This window comes from Haemorhous mexicanus, chromosome Z (genome assembly GCF_027477595.1).
Source record: "Haemorhous mexicanus isolate bHaeMex1 chromosome Z, bHaeMex1.pri, whole genome shotgun sequence".
Classification (NCBI taxonomy): Eukaryota; Metazoa; Chordata; class Aves; order Passeriformes; family Fringillidae; genus Haemorhous; species Haemorhous mexicanus.
In genome coordinates, this window is record NC_082381.1 from 44,460,595 (window position 1) to 44,479,589 (window position 18,995).

At 41.0% G+C, this 18,995-nt stretch overlaps 2 protein-coding genes across 4 annotated transcripts in view; one reads left to right on the forward strand and one right to left on the reverse strand.

Moving 5' to 3' along the window:
* IDUA (alpha-L-iduronidase) overlaps window positions 1-18,610 on the reverse strand; it is a 46,122-nt gene extending 27,512 nt beyond the window's left edge. Inside the window, exons 1-2 of one of the 3 annotated variants that reach the window (XM_059836588.1) lie at window positions 18,444-18,610; window positions 15,141-15,263 (exon numbers count right to left, since the gene is read on the reverse strand). In XM_059836588.1, the coding sequence (XP_059692571.1) occupies window positions 15,141-15,263; window positions 18,444-18,568 (248 nt within the window). In that variant the 5' untranslated portion in view covers window positions 18,569-18,610. Of the gene's footprint in view, window positions 1-15,140; window positions 15,282-18,443 lie in introns of all 3 variants that reach the window. The other 2 variants (XM_059836587.1, XM_059836589.1) reach the window with 2 other exon arrangements.
* On the forward strand, window positions 6,030-9,651 carry SLC26A1 (solute carrier family 26 member 1). The gene is made up of 2 exons (XM_059836592.1): window positions 6,030-6,678; window positions 8,011-9,651. Exons 1-2 carry the CDS (start codon window positions 6,058-6,060, stop codon window positions 9,529-9,531), a joined length of 2,142 nt encoding a protein of 713 aa, XP_059692575.1. The 5' UTR covers window positions 6,030-6,057; the 3' UTR covers window positions 9,532-9,651.
* Window positions 18,611-18,995: the final 385 nt, after the last annotated feature.

Below are 18,995 nucleotides of genomic sequence, written 5' to 3' on the forward strand. Positions count from 1 at the left end.
GAGCATGTCAATAGTTAGATCAGCATTTTCTGGAATCCTTGTACAAAAATTGTCTCTGCAGAACAAGTGAAACTACTTGACCATGTATCTGCATGTATGATCATTCCCAGACATGATCTTGATGACGAGCCTTAACAACAGGTGCTGGCCAAGTGCATGAGTTCCACTATAGCCTTGTCATCAGCTCTGGGATTGTTATCTGTCAGTGGCTGTCACCTTACTCACTGGGCTACGGAACTGAGAATTCTTGGGAAAACAAGACTTGAATCATAGCTGTTGGTGAATGCAGGCATTTAAATGAGCCTAACTTGCCTGCAAAATCCTAAACCAATTTACAGTTGAAAATAAAAATTGTGACTTGAAGATTTTAATTAGAAATACACAGATCTGAAAGACTCAGAATTAATCTCTCCTTAGTATAGCAGTTTTATTCATAGAGGACATGTTTTGGCTTTCCTGACTTGTAGAGACCACTAAGCTGGAATGCTATTATCTCTTTCACATTTGAATCAGTGTAACACTGAAATTCAACATAAAAATGCTTTGAAGCAGTAATATTTTACTCCTATATAGTGAAAAAACTAACCAAACCTAACAAGTTTCATATGATTTTCCTACAAGGCATTACCATGTACTGTGTCTGTAGTCTGATAGCTTGCTGGGTCAGTGTATAAATAAATGGTTTTGGTTGCTGGCACCTTGCTCAAGTCTGCTTCCAAGTCAGTTCTAAAGATGAAAACACAACGACTAACGTGAGACAGAGACAAACATTCCTCTCACTTGTTCTGATTTAGTATCTGATGAATTCTAAAACTTTTAGGTGATGTTGGCATATCTAAGCAAACCTGCAGAACAAAAGATTAATAAATCAAAGCAACAGGTGCTAAAGCAGTATTGTCTTATATTATATGCAGCTCAGGGGACTGTATTTCAGACTAGTCAGCTCTCACAAACTAAATGTATTCCTCACATCTGTTCAAGTATGTCCAAAGCACCAATTGCTGGCTTAGGTTTTTATGCCACTATAAAGGGTCAAAGTGCACTGGGGCATAGTTTCTAGGTGCTGTCCTCTGAAAAAAAAATCCAGTTTGCAAGAATAACACACCCTGTACATTTAATCTATGCACCATAAATGAGCCTAACCAAGGAGCTTTTTCAAAATCATGTCATTGCTCAAAACCAGAACAGTAATGTAATCATAGCCATTAGAGCCAAGAAAGGTTTCTATGAGACAGAAAAGGTTTCTGGTATGAAAGATGAGCAAAATGAACAACTTAACATTTGTGTTTCCAATCAAATGTTTAACTAGGCTGATGTCTCTCATGTTTTTCAGTGAGTTATGCAACAAATAAATACAAAACCCACCCTAGCCACTTAGTTTTTAGTGTTTTTTTCATAGTTCAAACATGGAGAAAACAGCAAACATCACTTGGCTTAAACTCTTTAAATGGCTCTATCCAAACTGACACTTGAAATCACTATTTCAGCAAGTTAGCAATTACACTACAGAGATGTGATACCATCTGACTTCTGTTCTAAATAAAACATTTAAAGTATCTCAGCATAGGGAGACAGGCTCACCCTCGCTACTGCCTCCTGGCCTTTACAGAGATACAGCTTCAGATTTTTTGGTGGACAATCCAGGATGGGGAGGCAAAAAGATGCAAAAGAATGAAGTTTTTAGGGGTTGTGCTGCTTCACAGAGAACAACTTTCAGAATGGTTATACATGTAGCAGGAAAAACTGTCTGCCAAAGAAGCTGCAAAGAGAAATCCCACATGAAAATACTGTGACAAATGTTTCTTCCCCTGCAGAGAGATTTTGTCAGGTCACAGGCATGATGAAAAGACAGGAAGAAAGGTGGGACTAAGGCCAGTTGGAAAGTCAGCAGTTTGTTTGGCTTAAATGGTTCTTTGCCTCGTTTCTCTTTTTCACAAAATAAATTGAGTCAATGCATTTAACCTGAAAGAATGAGTGGTTCAGAGAAGGCTGTGCTCAATTGCTTTTGCTGATATGCTCAAGGGAAACTTGAAAAAACTTCACTGTGAAGATTCCAAACATAAAAGTACAATTAAAAATAACCAAGACTACTTTCTGTTGTAAGCATATGAACGTTACACATATACATGAACATGTGCACAAGTCAACTTTCACTTGTTCAGTTGTTCCAATACCGAAGTCAAGTGCAAGGAACTAACATGTTTTATGCTACATGCTGCTTCATCTGTGCAGCCCTGTTAAGAACAGCTCTTTCAGCAAATGATGACTTGAATAAAATGCAAACATTATGTTCTGTGGACCTCTGGAGGAAGAAATGGAGGAATACTGGGTTTCCATTTCTTAGTGTGGCCTAAGCTGAAAATGGGTCATTTGGTGATGCAGTAAAGGAATCCACTTACTGACCCCCATAGGGCTCCTGCATACTGCTCAAGTACTACCACTTTGGAAGAATGGTGTTGGATCTCAGTGCCAGAATCAGAAGGCTGGAGTCTGCTCATGTGCATAACAGCAGGCAGATCTCCTCACCTCCATTCTGTCTTTGGAGATGGCAAGAACATTGGAAGCTGCAAGCTCTGCTAGGCTGCATAAGTGTACAGGATATAGCACATGTCTTGTAGTGATATCCCACTTCCTTCAGGTGAAGCAATGAGTTACAGGCATCACAGCCTTACAATTATTGGATTACACAGCTGAAAAATGGGTTGCTGATAACAACGCCCCTGCCCTTATTTGGTGTGGCTTTACTGCATTCTAAAAGCAACAAGGAAACTTTAAACATTAACAGTTTCTGGATACCAATCTAGGTTGAGAGCTGACTGCTTAACAGCTACCACATTCATTTGACATGGAATCTGAAAGCATACACAGCAGAATAAACAGTTACTTACAGGAAGGAAACCTTTATTTTCAGAAAAAAGAAAATTGAAGAAAATTACTTACTGTCAGCTTGAACACAGAAGATTCAAAATTTACTGTACTACTCCTTTTTTTTTTTTTTTTTTGTGTGTGGGGGAGGCTTGGTTGTTTTTTACAAAAAGCTATTATTCTGATTATCCGGTATGGCAGTATAATTAATATATATATTAGTAAACTATCATTCAAACACAAGATCTCTTAATAGATTTCCAAAGAAATTATGTTCAAATCATCTTATGTAATAAAAATCACTATTATCCCTCAGGGAGCTGCTCAAATAATACACACATCTGAATTGTAATGGGGTTTTTTTATAAATACCAAATTACTTCCAGGTAAATTGTATGAGATTAGAGAGAGGCAGACAGCAACTATGCAATTAAATATATGAGTCTAGTGAACAGAAGCTGATGCAATCTTTTTTTATGTAGCCTATAAAAAGCACTCATTGGATATTGAACTGCCCACTAGCTTTTAAGAATGTCGAGCAAGGGCACAATACTTATTTTCCTGGCTGGCTGAATTCACTTGGCTGTAAGGAGTGAGTGGCATTTAAATAAGGACTTGCTGTCCTGGTGCATGAGCGTATCATTCTCCAAACTAATTTAGGTAAGACAGGAAGTATTGGGAATCTGCCTTTTAAAAATGAGTGTCTTTATTACACTTGCTAGCATTTCTGTATTTGGTAAACTTTACTCATATGCTCTTAAGTGCTTCACCTGGTGTTGCAACTTCATTTATCTTTTCTGTCACCTTTGCGTTCTAACAAAGACTAGATCCAACCTATTTTCCTGTCCAAACAGACCTTGGCTAGCAAAACTGTGCATTAAATTAGGGTCTAAAGTAAACTTAGCATTGATAAAGAATGGATATGGATCCTTATAAATAATTATATTAAATTTTAATTAGTGTTCCCTTATGATGGAAATAAACTTTACTTACAAACACAAAGAAATTTATACAATGGGAGCTAAAATGAGTTTATGTAATTGGGATGGATAAAACTCTACTGATTTTTAAACATATGTTTAGACTACTATGTAGGTTCTTTTCAACTTGGACAATCAGTCCACACCTTCTAGCAAGAATCTCTACTCTGCCTTTTACCAAGTTATAAATAACCTGTAACAGCTGAACATCCTGCCTTGAACTGTGGTTAAACCTTGCATAGCCTTAGAAATCATGCTGCATCACTTATCCGTATGCTGTATCATAATACCTGGGAACCTGTTTAAAATTTCTGCTCTAGTTACAGATATATAATAATCTTCTTATTATTTTAAATCTGGGGGCAAAACATAATTAGTAAAATCTTGAAATCTATTTCTAAGCAGGATAGACAAAAGACTTTCTAATAAGCCACTCTCAATTTGGACTGCTCCAGGACAAAAGCTTACAGGCTATTGCTAATCTGTTCTTTTGCTTTTCTATTATGTTTCGAGTTGGACACTTTAATGCTTTTTCTAAATTCAAAATTCTACACCTTAACAGGCTGTTACCTAATATCAACAAATCAAAATTATCTTCTTAACAACAAAAAAAACCCCATTTTACATAGAAATTTACACAGAATTCTGTCAGTAGCATCTAAACTATGTATGAATTGTTTAAACCACAAAAAATTTACCAAGAGTATACTGTGCAGGTAAGTTTACTTCAAGTTTTATGAAAGTGATGGGTACAGAGTCTGTCTCTAAACACTGAAAGAGGAAAGAAACAGCTTTCACTTGTAAGTGAAGACAAGCTTTGACACTATGGCAACGTCACTCCTGGCACCAAAGAGCTCTGATGCAGAGATCCTGGCTCTTAATGACACTGGGAGAGGCTGAGCCTGGAGAAGGTCTGCTTTCCTAAAAGTTCTGCATACTGTTGTATTAGGATATATTTTCATTTAGATCAGTACAAGTCACTCCTTATCTCCCACTACTCTTATATGGGCATCCTCACACGGAAGTCTCCTCTTTCTCTCTACTGCTAACCAGAAAAGATTTGCCACTTGGCATAGCCTGTTTAACATTTTCCACCTGTGTGTTCCTATTTCATTTTTTTAGCTATGTACGTTAGGACACTTGCATGCTTTGCCTCTTAGTCATGTTCCCACCTACCCCAAAATTACTTATGAATGCACTAAGCTAAATTCAATTTAATTTGACAATTGAGTAAAACTGCATTAGTCAAGTTTGGTGAAAACAGTTGTGTCCATTGAGGCAAGAGACATCAAAAGCCCCCCATCAGAATAGAAATCATCCCAGCCATCACATACTAGAAAACAATCAGGAGAACCATAGGAAAGAAACACTGCTGTGTTTGTTCTGCTGTACACATAATTATTTGTTGTATCTCATTACTGGCAGAACAGAGTTGGGTAACTATGGGTTTAAACCTGAAAATAATAATATGTAGCACTCTTCTAAAGGGATAAGGTCATGGTGCTTGGTCTGTATGTTGCCAATACAACTTGGTGATATTTGTGAGGAGGCATTTATTACCAGTAGCTGCACATCGAAACAATCTACAATTCAACAAGTTAATGTTATGTAGCAGCTATGAAGAGTCTATCAATTGTTTATGTAGATACCTTTTGTGCAAGACTAAACTGCTGCTCTCCAGAAAACTTTGCTTTACAGGTCCTACCAGCAACATTTTTCTCCTCTGCACTGATGACAACTGCAGTGACAGATCATTATACCCCATGAGAGTTACTAATCAATGATTACAAGATGTACTCACTATACAGAAACACTACAACCTACCTCACTAGAGCATGTTTATTTCATACCATCAAGTCCTACTTCTGGTCACAAAGACCTTAATGATTGAACATTTTGAACAGATAATGGAAACTTCTGTCATAACAAAAAATGGCTAATTTAACCCCATTTTCCTTTATTAGAACAAACTGGACTCAATTGAAAGTACTCCTTAATGTGTGCAAGAAAGGGCAGATTTATTTCTTAGCCTTATGCGTCACTGGAGCCCTTTGAGAGTGTCCTTGTTGGGATGATGCTTCCTTAAAAGCAAAATCAGGGGAGAAACTTTTAGTGTTAAGTGACTGTGTTAAAAAAACCTTCACGAATTGCCACCTGACAGAGGTTTTCTTCAGTTTGCAGGAGCACATTAAATGAAATAAACACTGGGAAAATGGAAAGACCACTTGAGGCTACCAGAATGGAAAACAACACCTCATCCTGCTTTCTCATGGAAAGAAAGACTCATGTCAAGACTAACAGGAAAGAAATCATGCTAGCTAAGCTGAGAAAGAGCTGTTCCTGCACACCACAGAAGCTGAAGAACTTTCTTATGGACTTCTTCCCCGTTTTGCAATGGCTTCCCAAGTACCGATGCAAAGAGTACATTTGGGGGGATATTATGTCTGGGTTAGTGATTGGGATCATTTTGGTACCTCAAGCAATTGCATACTCACTGCTGGCAGGTCTGAAGCCCATTTATAGCCTTTACACATCCTTCTTTGCCAACATCATCTATTTCTTGATGGGCACATCCCGTCATGTCTCAGTTGGCATTTTCAGCTTGATAAGCTTAATGGTGGGACAAGTTGTGGACCGAGAACTTCTCTTGGCTGGGTTTGACTTGAATGATGATGCCCCACCGGCCTCAGGTGACGGCTCTCTGCAGAATGACAATCTGTCCAACACAACTGCCTTCAACCTTACCATTGCGGGGATAAATGCAGAGTGTGGGAAAGAGTGCTACGCTATTGGCATTGCTACAGCCTTGACATTCATGGCTGGAGTGTATCAGGTAAGTGGTTGCTGACATCCAGAGGCAAGGTACGAAGTTCCTTAAGTTTTTTTGCATGACCTAAGCTTTGGCCTGACTGTCTTTCAATGAGATACATCATCAGTTCATTTGAATGTACCTTGGGCTGTTTTCTCCAGGAAGCCTAATGGTAGGCAACTCAGAGACAGCATGAGACACGCAGTTTTCTTAGTTGCTAGCAAACACAGATAAAACAAGAGTCTTCTGAAAGACCATCAACATTATTTTGATACTCTTCTGCTTCTTGGCCTTGTTGCTTTCACGGGACAGTGAGGCCCAGTACAGATATAGAAAATTCCCAGGTAGCTATGTACTTAAAAATGAAGAAGTAACTTTTTCCCTAGATATTTTAATAGAGGTGTATACCTACTCAATGATTTCTACAGGGTCAGAATGAGTAGCTCAGTGTTTTGGTAGGGGGTGCTGTGTTCTACCAAATTGCTGTCCAAAAGATAATTCAAAGAAAGAACAAGAGGGGAAATACACTGACTAACCCACTTTTCAGACAATGGCTGTGCTGGACTCCATGACACTTGTCAACAAGGGTATCAAGAGAGCACAGAAGGAAGCACCATGAACATACTTCACTATTAACTCTGTGTGTGTGTGTATGTATCTGTGCGTATACATGAAAGCAGAAAGAGCTAGCTATCTTCCTGTTGTAGTAAGAAATTTCAGGTCACATATATGAGCAAAAAATTGCCCTTGTGAAGTTGTACTTTCCAAAACATTCTAAGGAGAATCAACTAGTTAAGGACAGAATCGTGGAGTTTGTGAGCTGCTCTGACACTTCTGATCTTAGGCATGCCACAAAGGCCATCTGTGCTCCATTTTTCCTTCTGTCCACAGGGCAGAAATTAAAAGCTGTTTCAAGCAAAAGCTTAAGTAGGGATCTTATTTGTTGTCATTCAAGTTTTGCTTACAAGGAAAAGGACATACATTTTAACTTTATTTGCTTAAAGACAGAAAAAAGGAAAATTATCTTTGGTATAACATAAGTATTTTGGACCCACTGTTCTTTTGCATGGGGAATAAAAATCAGGCAAGCCACTTCAGTGGAGTCACTTCAGACAAGTGCTTGATTGAGCACCCTGTCTCAAACTCCTCATTCACCTCTTGGGTTTGCAGCATTCCACAACAGTAAAAGGAATCACATTTTAAAAGCAGACTGGAAACAAAAAAGGATAATTCCTGTTTCAAGAACTAAATAGCCAAATACTACTGGCCTCCAGCCAGCTCTCCCCCATCTGTACCTAATTATTTGCAGCAATGGTTACAGCTCATGCTTTTTTTTTCCTTCTTCTGTTTCCTCAGGTTCTAATGGGGATCTTCCGTCTAGGTTTCGTATCTATCTACCTATCTGAGTCTGTACTAGATGGCTTTGCAACTGGTGCTTCCTTAACCATTTTAACGGCTCAAGTGAAGTACCTTATTGGAATAAAAATTCCACGTAGCCAAGGGCATGGGATGCTGGTTATTACCTGGATTAACATTTTCCGGAACATTTCTCAGGCTAACCTTTGTGATGTCATCACAAGTGCCATTTGTATCGTGGTGCTGGTCACTGCTAAGGAACTTGGAGATCGGTATAAGCATAAACTGAAATTTCCTCTTCCCACAGAGCTGGTAGTTATTGTTGTGGCAACACTGGTGTCACACTATGGTAAGTTAAATGAAGTGTATGCATCCAGTGTTTCTGGAGCTATTCCAACAGGATTTATCCCTCCAAAGGTACCAGAGTTCAACTTAATGCTCCGAGTTGCTCTAGATGCTTTGCCTCTCGCCATAGTCAGTTTTGTCTTCACTATATCCCTTTCCGAAATGTTTGCAAAGAAATATGCTTACACCATCCGAGCCAATCAGGAAATGTTTGCTGTAGGGTTCTGCAACATCATTCCTTCCTTCTTCCACTCTTTTGCAACCAGTGCAGCTTTGGCAAAAACACTCGTCAAAACATCTACAGGCTGCCAGACTCAAATCTCTGGAGTAATTAGTGCAATGGTGGTTTTGCTGGTGCTGCTCTTCCTGGCACCTCTCTTCTACTCCTTGCAGAAGTGTGTCCTGGCTTGTATTATCATTGTGAGCCTTCGGGGAGCCCTGAGGAAGTTCCGAGATGTGCCAGCACGGTACTGTGTGAATAAGGTGGACACACTTGTTTGGGTAGTTACCACGTCTGCCTCTGCCTTGGTCAGCACAGAAATAGGGCTGTTGGTTGGCATTGTTTTCTCCATGTTATGCATCATTGTTCGGACCCAGCGGCCACGGACAGCCCTGCTTGGTCAGATTCAAGCCACAAGCTTTTATGAGGATGACTCAGAATATGAAAATCTCTCTACTGTTCCAAAGGTCAAAATATTTCGCTTTGAGGCTCCACTTTACTATGCAAATAGAAACTACTTCCTAAAGTCTCTGTACAGATTGACCAATTTAGATCCTAACCTAGAAGCTGCTCGGAGGAAGAAATATGAGAAGAAGGAAAAGCAGCATCTGAAAAAGGGAAATCACAGAACTGCTAATGGACTGGGCATCGCAGAAACCACTTTGCAACTAGTTCCTAAGCAAATTGATTTCCAAGCCCTTGTTGTCGATTGCTCTTCGATCTCATTTTTGGACACCACTGGAGTTAATACTTTGAAGGAAATCCTGAAAGACTACAAGAATTTAAACATTTCTGTTCTCCTGGCTTGCTGCAATCCCTCAGTGATAGACTCTCTGAAAAGAGGTGGTTACTTTGGAAATGATTTTGGATGTATGCAGGAAATGCTATTCTACAGTATACATAATGCTGTGCTGTTTGCAAAAGACCAAAAGCTTCCAGCAGACTGCTCAGTTTAACCCTGTGTCTTCCTTGATGATTAGCCACAAAGTGACAGATAGAAAGGGGTAGTTTGCAACTATCAGACACGCTGTTGGCTGTATAAAGCCATTCCCCCTAAAGAGTTCCACTTTATGTCATATGCTACATAGGGCAGCCACTGGGGAGGCAGTCCAGGACAAGCATGGAAAGGTTAGACCACCACTTTCACTTAAAATGCAGGTGATGGCCATTTGAGATTGATTTTTCCATCATACCATGATCATTTGTGACCCAACATGGATGTCAGGGGACTGCTGTGGTGGAAGGCCTGCCCAGTGTTGCTCTCCCAGTGATTTAATGGCTGGTTTGTGTTTAGAAGGCTAAGCCACTTCCATGAAAATGCAATCGATATGGTATTCTGAATACATAATTGTTTAAACAATGGCTTGCAAGGCCCTACTCCTTCCAGTCATTCAAGGTGTACTCCTAGACAAGTCACCACTGTTTGCATAAAAATAAAATGTATAAAATATTGTGGAATGTAGAGTATCTCTCCTCCTTGATCACACAAGTTTAACAGCATAATCTGCCACAGGAGAAGAAACTACGATCCATCACAGGTTCCTCTCAAAATGACCATTTTGAAAAATTGCTGGCTCTGGAGTTACAAGAGTCATTTGTTCTACTGGATTAAATCTGTAATAATTAGTTACTGAAGGCTGTGATACCGCTAATCATGCTGGAAGAAATATGACTCTGGTGCACAAATTTGTAACAAGGATAAACAGGATTAAGAAAAATGAATGGCTTTAACTGGCAGCTACCCAGCTAGTTGTACCATCCCGTAAAATTAGTTGCCTCTGGTGGGCAGATGCAACTATAATTCAGGGATACATAAGGACCATCAAACATAAAACCTCAGAGCTGTGATGCAGCACATCACTATCTTCCTACAAATGCCTGCCTTGGTTCAAAGAAAAACAGGAGAAAATAAGGGTAGGGTGGGAAGGTAAATCTGCAAATTTTCTTGAAGGGGATTGATGGATCAGTCAGAACTGCCTGGCTGGTCTTCTCTGATGCAATGCTAATGAAGTATTACAAGTAACATACATGGGTCAAGTAAACGAAGCAATGCTTTGTAACCTGTGTATCCCTCTATGTTGAAAACTTTCACCACTGTTTGTACACACTACAGATGTTGTGGGGGTTTTGTTTGCTTGGTGTTTTTTTCCTATCATATTAATCTTTGACTTGAGGTCTACTAAACTATGTTTTCTGGGGCTGGTTACTTTCTATATTAATTTGTATTAACTGCTGTTCATTAAGCTTTAGTCATCAGTTGTATTGTTGTATACGTATGTTCCCTCTTCACAAATAAGAATAGACTTGGATTATGATTGTAACACAGTATGCAGTGTTCTGGCCCATGGCGTGGGCCAGAAAATATTCTCAATATTCTCAATATTTCATACTCAAGTTCATAATTACCTGCACAAAAGGTAAGACAGCTGCGCTCACTTTCTCTCCTTTTTCATGTCAGGTTCACACACCACCAAGCATGGAAGGAAATTCTATCACTGCTGTGCCTCTCAAAACTGACTCTAGAAATAGGTTCCATATATACAGAAGCCATTTCTTGGCCATCCCATTTAAAAAAAATAGTCAACACATTGTATGACTTACTCATTTCAACTTTTTAGGTCACTGAATAAAAGAATAGTCAAACTGAGGTTCTCTGGGCACTCCAGAGCCTATATGGCTCTCAGAAACAAGTATTTTCTTAGAGAAAAAGCAGTGCACTTCCAAAAGACAAAAAATATCTTCACAGAGACTATGACTAGCACAGTATCAAGTTATTAAATGCTGGTGTTTTCATGCACTCATTGCGAAGGAAGCCTATCAGCTGCACGCTGTTAGTACTGCTAAAGCTGTGCACAGCCTGACAGAAACATCTGACACGAGATTAAAGGATTGACCATTAGCAGTATTTTCCTGTCATAAAACAATCTACATTATTATTTAAATTGCTGACTTGGTATGATTAGCTTCTTTCTGTTCTAAAAGGAAGTGAGCAGGGCCCAAGGACAAAAACTGCTTAGTACCTGTTTTTGTTTGTAACCATTCTTTGATCAGGGAAATATCTCTTTTAAGGTCCTGTTTGGGCCTAACAAGGAAAGTAAGAGTTACTACCAGACAGTATTAATACAGACATTCTTAGGACACTGTGCTAAAACCAGCTGTCATTGGAAGTCAAAAAAAAACATCCTACCAACCTACACTTTTTTTTTAGTTTTATGGATCCAGCTACCAACATAGAACACAAAGAAAAAAAAAAAAAGCAAAGATACCCTTAACTCTAGATTAACCTCATTTTAAAAGGAAAAAAAAAAAAAAAAAAGAAAGATAAATTCCAGTGGAAGGTGTATCCTTGCAAGAGTCTCTGGAGAATAATGAAGAGGATAAGAAAGTAAGAGTGGGAAGTCTCTTTTTCACCATACTTAAGTTGGTACCAAAGGATACCTAAGTAAAGAAACTTGACTACACATAAGAAAAAAGGTAAACTTTAGAATTTATATATGAAGAAGGAAACTATTGGTCAGAAGAAACTGTAAGAACAGTTTCCTGCTTTGGCTTTACTGGCAGAGCTGGATCACAATCAACTGTGTTGGACATTGTCAAACACAGCATGGAAACAGCTTCAGTGCTATGATGTAGGCATGCTGGCAGGCTGACAATTATTTCTAAGGAGTATGTAAAAGGTAATTAAAAAAGCAAGCCTTTGTTTTTCTATGTTTGCTATACTGAATTATACTAAGACTAAAGATATGAAGATTGAATATTAACAAAAACTACTGATTCTCTCTCTCCTAATTTACCAGAAATTAGCTGTCATGTCTTGGAGAGGAGCTGGGCATAGGCTGGTAATTCCAACTAGGTTAATACTAATATTGAAATAAAAACCATTATATGCCTTTTAAGAAATGTTATATGCTTCATGTAGGTTAACTATATTTTTGTTCACTGTGATGCCTTGTGATTTACTATGTAACATGTATTCAACAGATTGTAGTACTGCTACATAAAAATGGAAAAGGATTCTTATTGTGGACTTGTGTGTCCCTTGGAACTGGGGAACGAGCCGGAGTCTTCAGTTCAAAGTGTCCTGTCGTGTTGACTAGTGAAGCATGGCCAGAATGTGCCGTCTAGGTGTCAAAATAGCTCCATTTACTGCCACTGGTAACCAACAACCTGGGAACTGTCCAGTCCATGAAAGACATCCTGGATTTCCCCACAATCATGAATATGCCTGTATCACAAGACCAAGAGACAAATGTGTGCTACTGGTTGGAAAATAAAACTAGGAGTTCTTTTAAAACAGTTTGTCTTGTGGTATCCTTTCACAGGTGGCAAAATAATGGGCTGACTCCAAATAAAGACAAAGATGAAGAGAGGGGCTTGCTGTACTAGAAAAAATTAAAATAAAGGGATGCACTTGGAATTGGAGGAGTAAAAAACATAACAAGAAAGACCATTATAGAAGTGAGAAGGGGAAGGTAGCAATCTTTTATTTAAGCACATCTATTTCTTGGCAAAAGCTTTTATGGCACCTTTTTTACAGAAGGTGGCAGCTGTGAAGAAAAGCAAAGCCTCTACCTGCTAGACTTCCACAGAGGTCCTCTGTTTTTTTTAAGTGCTCTTCAGTCAAGTACCCATCTCTACATTCCAAGGAGCGTTCCCTACTCATCAACCCCATGACATAATACAGTTCTGCACTCAGATGGTTGCACTCAAAGCCTCTTTACATCTTTCTGGAAATCACTGGTTCAGGAAGAGATTTACACATGCACAAAATTAAGCATCAGGACTGAACTTCTCTGCTCAGAATTGCATTCCTGCTCCTGTTGTTTTTTTCAGTCCCAGTGTTCGTATGCAGGCTCCATTCTCCTTCCCTTTCCAAAGTTAGTCCACTGGTTGTCCTCCCACAACTTACATGTCTTCTTGTCCCTGACAAATGCACATTTTTTTGCAAAATTAGAAGTTTTAGCTTGGTTCTAAACAGTAGCAGTTTCTAATTTCTACATGTCAAAGGTGAGCTAAAGATTGAGGCTGGTAGTGTAGAATCCTACATTTGAGACACTACAGCTTTTTTGGGGACTCTTGATTGATTGCTATGTTTCCACAGTCCTAGAATTTTAATTGTGCCAAGGACTGTATCCTGATTTTTTAAAAAGGATCAGTGGCTAAGTCCCCACAAAGGCTGAGCAGAATCCATGACAGATGCATTCCTCTCCCTCAGTCATGTGGAAAGCCCAATTCAACACAATGGCACAGCTAAGAGAGGCTGCCAGAAGGGATTCTGGGCTCCAAGTGTAGATGTTACACTTTCTTTCCAAAGGTATTCATTGATTTTTCCTAAGTGAATTGGTTACAGAAACCTGAAAGACCCAAACTACCTCCTAGGAGAAATCTCAAAGACAGGGCCTCCAGAAGTGGTGAGCAGTGATGATTGTCCTTTTCACTGGTTCGCTTCAAGAGTACATATTCCACAGCCCAGTGAGAGAGGGAGACACACACAGGAAAGGGTGTTTAGTGGAAACTTCAAGAGGGAAATAAGAGAGAGAGAGGAGCCCTGTTACCTGCTATGCTCACACAGGAATTAACAAACAGAGGCCACCCTGGGTACTGATGCAATACTTACCTGTGCGCAGGACTTATGACCACCTTCCCAAAACTGATATACACAAGCACACCTTAATAACGAGGAAGAAAAATTCTGCTCCTAATGCACACTCTGAAACTCCCTACTCCTCTGCTCACATGACATTTTCAGAGTCTGAGCTCTCCTTTCCTGTTGCTTCCCTATAGTGGTAGATTCCCGTTCTTCTGTGTCTGGGACAGTAGATGCAACAATGATGTGGACTGTAAATGTGCTCAGCTCAGCAAGAGTCTGAGCAAGGCAGAACTTTTAAGAGCTACTATAGTTTTTTGTGGGGTTTTTATGGTTTGTCTTTCTTCATAGACCAATTGCTACTGCTATAAGCATCTGGCTTTTTGGCTGTTCCCACTAGGCATCTTGATATGAGTCTGTTCAAGCTGAGTTAAAAGGGACTTGAAAGGCAATGAATTCTAAGTGTTCTCCGAAAGTCTGACATATATTTCTCTAAAACTAAAAATGCCGTTTTGCATATAAAACCTTTTGGAACAGGGTATTAATTGGTATTACCCAAATCCAACCTGTTTTAATTCTCACTACCTGTCCGTTAATGTAGTGCACAGGTGGCTTCAGCAGGCAAAAAGTAACTTCTAAAATAGCCAGAAGGATTAGTGGCAGCTTTCATTTGGACCTCTCAGTAAGTTAGGCTTGTATCAGCCTTGGTTGGACTTTTTTGCTGTATCACATCTCCTACATTAAAGGACTAAAAAGTAAGCCATCTTTCTAATCCCTCAGCTTCTCAGTAGAAACTGTGTCTTTCTTCATCTCCTAAAATTCCAGAATTATTCCCATTTGTTGGAACTTAGCTGACTTCCACAGAAGCAAATATATGCCCAGCTTGCAATTCAGCTAAGATAAACATCAAAGTGAGCACCTCTTGGGCCTTTTAATGTGTCACATTTTCCTAGACTTCAACTTGAGGTGTTTGCTTACCTAAGAGCAACTAATTCCAGTAACCAGTGAATCCGAACTTGTTCAATGCCGCCATGTGGAACAGAAGAAATGTAGGCAAGGTTCAGCTCTTGGTCTTTGCTCAGGTCAAACAGGTCAGCACGGCTGTGAGGTAAAGGAGGGCTTCAGGAAAAGATGGACAGAAAAGAAACACACTGAAATATTAAATAACAGCTCCACTGGGCATGCAAAGATTCCTATGCTACATCCCTACCACCTGCATGTTCCTACATGGCAGGAGGAGCACTGCTTAACATGAGACAAAAGCAAAACAGAGTTTCAGGTTATTTGGGGTCAACTGGCTATACACATTGTTTGGCAAAGAATACAACCTGGGTGCATCTCAGCACCATGCTTAAAGGAAAACCTTGCAGCAGTCACTGCTGCACAGACAGCGATCTCAGGTAACAATGGCCAGAGGAAACCATACAGTGACAGTTGCCTTGTCTCTGAGTAACTAATCATAAAGGAGCTCACTGTCTTTACGGCTTTACAGTGGAAGTCAAGACATGCTGATGTCTGATGTAAGAAAAATATGGGTTTGACCTTCTTGATGAAGCTCATGCAATGACATCAATTCTTTCTCTGCTGTGGATGCTACTACACTTTTCTGAAGCAGAACTAGATTCTCAGAGCCTTCATATTCTTCAGCCATGTTCAGTGAACCTTAAGCATTAGAAAGCACAGGAGTGTGCAATTTGAGGTTTCTGTGCTTGATTCTGCAAGCAGTTTAACAGGCTCAGGGCTATACAGCAATAATCACATCAACTTGACTTTGATACCTACTTATTCCACCGAAATTAACATTACACTGTGGCAAATTTCTGTTATTCCAATCTCCACAGCTAAATACTGTAAGATGGAGATCTCAACCCCACCCTTCACAAGTCAGCAACTCAGAATGCTGCATGGTTCACTGGGTCTGGGCATCCTCAGGGACTTTCATTAAGCCTCCTCATATTGTGCACACTCTGAATAATAAAGCATTTTTATGACAAGAAGGATAAAACAACACTGTCCCTCAGGCTTGATAAACTACATCCATGTGTCTTCACACTGCAGCAAGAGAGGACCTGTGCTCTAACCACATGCTATATACAAACTGTTTAAGTCAAAAACTGTTGCACTGTATGCCTGTTGTAGTCTGTCTCTTATGATATTGACCAGACTTGTATTGACGGTAATTCTACTGGGAAGAGCCATTTAAGTCATCCTTGCCTACTCTGTACCTCTCCATATAATCATCCCGCCACCAAGGACACTACTGAATCAATCTCCTACTGTCTAACCATCTGTGTACAAAGGAAGAAACGCCTGACCCCACCTGGACAAGAACTTGACATAACAGAGATACTGCCGATCTATTACCCCATCTCCTGCATCCTTACCTGAAACTTCAAGTCTTTACACAAACCACATCCATTTATAATGCTTATTACAAATCAGCCAGTATATGGGAGACCCTCTTTGCAGTTTCACCAGCATACAAGGCACTTAAAAACCATCTCCATAAGATAGCTTAAAGTGACACAAGTGATAACTGAGAAATTACCAGTTCTTATTCTTACTAAAAATGTATCAGCCATTTGGGTCTTTTTAATTGTTCCAATAAATAAGGACAATGTTGACGATCAGATTCTGATGGAGTGCTTTACTACTACTCTGAAATTCAAACTGGCTTTCATTCAATAGTGGCAAAGACAATTATTTTTGTTTAGTCCATCTTGAATATAGATTCTGAAATTCACACCCTTTTAGAGAGAAATCTTGCAGAAACCGTGATGGGATATAAAGAAAGCTGACAGAACAGTGGGTTTTGTTAGTGGTGCTATCAGTATCTGTCCTTTCCTGTTCTGAGTGCAAAGTGCCCATCCAAAAGAACTTCAAGCCTTGTTCCCAGGTTTTCTCAGCAGCTGATCCACAGTTGGGCACTTGCCCAGAAAAGAAGCTTTAGCAGCTGGAACTCACTTGTGCCACTGCATGAGCTTTCAAGGGATTTTCAGAATACTAGTGTTGGCCAGATATTATAAAAGACTAACTGCTGACCCATGGATAGCCTCTGCCTCTGCTACTGCTACTCTGTCTTTCCTTCACACGTCTTTCATGTTTGCAGCTTTCCAAAGTTTTTCACATAATTAAAACCATAAGCTTTTCATAGGCTGCAGTTTAAATGGGCTAAACACAATATTTTTAGGCAGATTTTCATTAATGTTTCCTAATATTGCAAGAAAAATTTAAAACAAAACAAAACAAAAAAAAAGAAAATAAGAGAAACAACAAAAGAAAAAAAAATCCTGAAAGCCCAAACGTTTCTCTTCATCAGAATGTATTTTAGGTCCTTTTCTGTTCCTCCCCCCTTGGGAACCTAAAGAAAAATCTAAGTTTTTTTCTTAGGGGACCTTTATGCATTATACAAAAAAAGTGCACAAAGTCCTTTTTCCAAAGCACATGCTCATTCCACCGTTATTGCAACTCTTTTCCACACAAGTGTTATTTAACCCACTATATGCCTAAATGAAGTAGATCATAATCACTTTAGAGTAAAATACAAGCAAAGCAGTGGAATATACCATCTCCTGCTTTCATGACGGCCAGAAGCTTTTAGTAGTCTCACAAAACTTAAAGGCCGTTCCAATACTACTTAAAGAAGTTCCAATCCAAGTTAGCTGAGCAAGACCAGGCTTTCTCTGAGAAGCAAAGCACGAACAGAATAGAGGAATTTCTGCATGGTCACCGCCTTCCCCCTAACTTGGGTCAATCTGACCCACGGGCTGCATCTGGTGGTGCATCTGGAAAAAGTCTGTCAAGAAGAACAAACTCCTAGAACTATCAGTCTTTTGTTTGGCAGTACTAGAACTCTCCGAAGTTTTTCCTGGGGCCCTTTAGGGGCCTTGGCAATGGAAACACTGAGAAGTAAAGGCAAACGAGTTCTGAGTATCAACATATGTACTGTGCTGGGGAAGAAGATGGACTTTACATGTTCGAGGGGGCAAGGAAGCAAGTCAGAGAAGGGGAGACGAGGCCTATTTTTTGGCCAGTTTACATTAACTGGCCGCATCCCACATCCCGCCCTACACTGCGGACCTGGTCCAGCACCAGGCCAAGCAAAAAGGGGCAAAAAGGGCCCTCTGATCCCACAGCAGCAAGCCCGGGAGAGCCTCGTTTCCTCCTGGAAGGCAGCGTCCGCACGCCCTGGGGATCGAGAGGGCGGGATGCGGCCGAGGCGAGGGCCGAAGAGCCTCTGCCCAGCGGCTCGGGGCCCGGAGCCGGGCGGCGCGCGCTTACCAGAAGCCAGTGCTCCTCCAAAAGTGCTGCAGGGGCCGCTCGGCTCGCCGGGCATCCACGTACACCTCGTACGCCGCGGAGCCCGCGCCCAGCGGCACCAGCAGCAGCCACAGCAGCGGCCCCATGGCGCCGCGAGGGCCGCGGGGCCGGGGAGCGGGGCCCCACCGCCGCCCGCCGCCGACGCGCCCGGGCACGCCCAGGGGCCCCGAGGCCCCCGCTCCCCGGAGCCCCGCGGCCGGGAGGCCTCCTGCCCGCCGCGCTGCTCCCGAGTCGCAGCGCTGTGGCCGCCGGTTCCCGGGACCCTCCCGCCGGCGGTGCCGCGGGGCGGCCGGCGGCGGCTGCGGCTCACCCGCGCCCCACACGGGGGCGGTGCGCACCGCCACGCCCGCGCTCCCTGTGCCAGCCCGGGAAGGCCGCGGTGACGGGAGCGGAACCGCCCTCCTTCCCCGGAAAAGCGTAGGGGCAGGGTGGGAGCTGTGTCCGCTGGCTACGTGTAAACCGATTTATTGATCTCGGTATGTCAAAGAGCAGTGTGCGTTGTCAGCCCAGGAA